Source organism: Podospora anserina, chromosome 2 (assembly GCF_000226545.1).
Source record: "Podospora anserina S mat+ genomic DNA chromosome 2, supercontig 2".
Classification (NCBI taxonomy): Eukaryota; Fungi; Ascomycota; class Sordariomycetes; order Sordariales; family Podosporaceae; genus Podospora; species Podospora anserina.
Genome location: NW_001914858.1, coordinates 2,186,156 through 2,189,688, shown reverse-complemented (window position 1 = coordinate 2,189,688; position 3,533 = coordinate 2,186,156). Strand labels below are relative to the sequence as shown.

The following is a 3,533-nucleotide window of genomic DNA, read 5'->3' as shown; positions in this document are numbered from 1 at the left end:
TCCCACCGCCCTCCTGCGTTACATACAAAATCACCGTCGTCCTCTGCTCCGGATTCCCCAAAAACCCCCTTCACCCTCGCCCCCCAACTCCCCCCATTCCTCCCCCCCCGGAACCTTCACAAAGCTCGTCGTGAGCGTCAGCCCATTCCCCCTATCGTGAATCGTCTGCACCCCCCCGTTCCTCGCATCGTACTCATCCCACCCGTACCCCTTCATCCCCTCGTTCTGCTCACAGGTGTACCGCATCGTGTTCTGAAAGTCATGGAAACTCTCCACCTTCCCCCACATCAGGCCCGTCATCAACGATTTAGGAATCCTAGGGCGCACCCCAAAGTAAAGATTTGGGCGGTAGGGGCCCCATAGCAGTGATGAGTTCTGCTGTGAGGCGAGTTCGCTGTGGAGGATGGATTCATCGTTGTTGGAGGGGGTCGCAGCATCGATGGTGGCGGTGACGGTGGTGGTAGAAGTGAGGAGGGCGGTGGCTGCCAGGAGGCGCCTCCAGTTGGGGATCATTGTGGGTCAATTGATCGGTTCGAGAATATATGTGTGATTATACCATCATCATCATCATCATCATCATCATCATCGCCGTCGTCGTCTTCGTCAGTATCGCGATTGTTCGTGGTGGTCAGGCACCTGTCTGCTATCACCAAACCCAATTCGGACAGCTTGCAAGTTGGAGCTCTCTCCCGCCCAAAGTCTTGGCCCCTGGCCTATGTAGGTTGGCCCTGGCAGTGGCTCTCAGCTGTTGGCTGCCCCACTCCCAATTGGGCGGGCCCCGCAGTTATCCATCGGCCCGCGCCCCCCGCCGAAGATCCCCAACAAAACCCCACCTTTTTTCGCTTCTGGGGGGGGTCTTCAAAGCAACTGTGCTCCCACCTGTTCTTCTCTCCAACTCTCGCTCAGTACCTACTGTACATACAAGTAGATCTGGAGAGACAGTGACACCTTCCGAATTGGTAGGTTATATCCGTATCAAGCGAGCCATCATAGCATCTGCATCCACAGAGCCGCTAGGCAATTTTGACTTCATCTGATGATTTGTGTGTGTGTGTCTGTGTGTGTGTGTACGCTCATGGTTTACGTACTGAATCTTTTGCAAAGTTTCAATAACGGTGTTGACATGGTTGACGCCATCTGCGTGAGATCTGCAAGCCACCGGTTTCAATTTACCTGCAGAGGGCCCAGAATGGCACTAATGGATATACTTGCACCGCAAGTATCTCGACAAGGGGTGGACATCTGCAAACATTAAGCCACAAACATCTCCAGACGACTTCACGTGAAGAGCCGTTCCTCTTGTCCTTATCGCCGCCTCAGACGTCACCCGCCAGAGTTCCCGGCGTCCGTGTTATTTCCACCTCGAAAGTTCAGTCCATATCTCCATCGTCCACCGTCCGAGTGCCTCGAATGCCGGCCCTGATTGGGGCGGAAGGAAAATTTAAGATAGGACGTCATGTGCCAAGTCAATAAAGGCATCGAAACAAGATCTGCAAGTGGATAGGTACAGGCCCCTCCCAGATCTAGGTTGAAAAACATCGACGTGCCGAGTAGAAAAAAGGGAGTAAAGATATTAGAAAAGGCCACTTAACCCCATTTGAACACCGCCATCGCTGGTGTTGCCCCCACAGACGTGCCACTCGGCGCTAATTCCATGATCCAGTGACCCCCCGTCTTGAATCGAAACATGATGAGGCCCTCCGCAGAGAGCCCGGAGATGTAGTAGATGTGATGGGACGAAGATGGCACAAACCAAGTCCCTAGTTCAGCATCAAGCAGCTCTCGATGAGCTGTCAGTCCTGTTGAGGCAGGAGTTCTCGGACCGACCCCCACACCCCCAAGGCACGAGCAGATTACCATATCGATGCTCCCTCGGCCCTACCTCACATTCGAGATAGCTTCCATCTCTCCGAGATGCACCGTCAAAGCGGCCGTGTACTTCCATAACCTCGGTCACCGATGCGGCCTCGGGGTCTCACGAGCTTCATCGACACTCCGTGGAAGCGATGCTTGGTCTTCCGGATCTGATGAGCACAGATCATCTCGAGAAACCACGGCATAGACGCACCTCGGACGCCACTTCAACGGCGCTCCAAAGACGGAACTGACAAGTCTGGCATAGCGGCGGGTCAAGCTCTCGAGAGATCGATCACGCTAGGACTTGGTTCTCCGGCACCCAGCAAGCCCGCTCCCTTGGCGTCGCCTCTTGTCGTCCCCTTTTCAGCTTTTCTCAACCACCGCAACAACTGCCGAAGATCAAAGACATGGGACGCCAAACCTTCCCAACACGAAAGCCTGCAGCAGGCGTGGGTTACAGAAGGATCGTGTGCTGCACCTGTCTTGATTCTCTCGACCGAGGTCGACACACCTGCATACGGTGCCAATCGCTTGCACCACGAGATCACGGAATGATCCCCAGTGGCCTGCTTCTGTCCCAACCTCCATCAACAACGTAGCGGGGACCCATGGGTCGGCCTGTTGTGGCGTGAGGTGCTTGAGCTCCCTCCCCACCCACACTCCCTTCCTCGGCGCGGAAGCCCCCCGCAATACCGCATGCCATGGCTTGCCGATGGTACCTCTCCACGCCGTTCCTGGTCATGAGAAAAAAAGCCAGTGGCCGACGGGTCCGGAGTTGTAATTCAAGAGACGGGGAGAAATAAGCGGCACGCGGGTGGCCATATGATCCTCATCCTATAGGTTCTTGTTTCTCAAGACAGGACCGAACGATGTTCCCCTGGCCAACTTGGCCCGCCCTCAGAGCTACTACGCTAGAAGCACGACGGCAAAATAGGAAATAAACGCTCAACACCGCTGTGCCGCACCTTACCGGCTTCGCTGAGCGGAAAGCACTCGCAGAAAGAATAAGCCGATGGCGTAAAAAAAACATGCAGGAACCAACGCCCACTAGGGGAGTTCCCGTCGAGATGTATGTGTATGATGGTGAGCAGATGATCGACGCTGTGACATGTCAATCATGACAGAATATCCAGAAAAAAGAAGAAGCGAGGTGGTCACTGGTCGTGCTGGTGAAGCAGCAGCGGGAAGGTAATCAACGTAAGGTGAGAGAGGTGAGGGTGAGAAATCGATGATCTTGCCGCATAGAGACGTCGAGGGAACACTGGGTGCGTCTCTCATGTCTGGGGAGCCGAGGGACCGGTGTTCGCCGAAGCTTCCATGCGTCTTCCATATATTGGGACGGGATGTGATGGGAGAGGTGTGGTTTCAGCTGCTCAAAAGAACCGCAGACGCGAGATAAGTCGGCCTCGCGGACTGCATCAAATGGAACGCAAGACGTTGCACTTTGTCTTTTGTCGAAAAGCATGGGGGGGTGCGAGAATAGAGTTTCTTGGCATCGCTCATCAGGGCACCTGCCGGGCGGTGAGAGAACTGCCTCTCCACAGCGCTCCACAGAGAGAGGTACCCCTCGGACCCGCATTCGGTTAGCTCCCCCTGACAGACCAGGATCACCTTGTAGCTCTCTTCTCGTGCCCCCTCACTTATTAACAACCATCTTCAGCCACACTTGAAGAAAC

General features: G+C 54.9%; 1 protein-coding gene across 1 annotated transcript; it reads right to left on the bottom strand.

Moving 5' to 3' along the window:
- Positions 1-30: 30 nt before the first annotated feature.
- Positions 31-513, bottom strand: PODANS_2_5980 (uncharacterized protein; the record flags this gene model as incomplete). The annotated part of the gene is made up of 1 exon (XM_001911331.1): positions 31-513. The coding sequence occupies one exon, from the start codon at positions 511-513 to the stop codon at positions 31-33; it is 483 nt and encodes a 160-aa protein (XP_001911366.1).
- Positions 514-3,533: the final 3,020 nt, after the last annotated feature.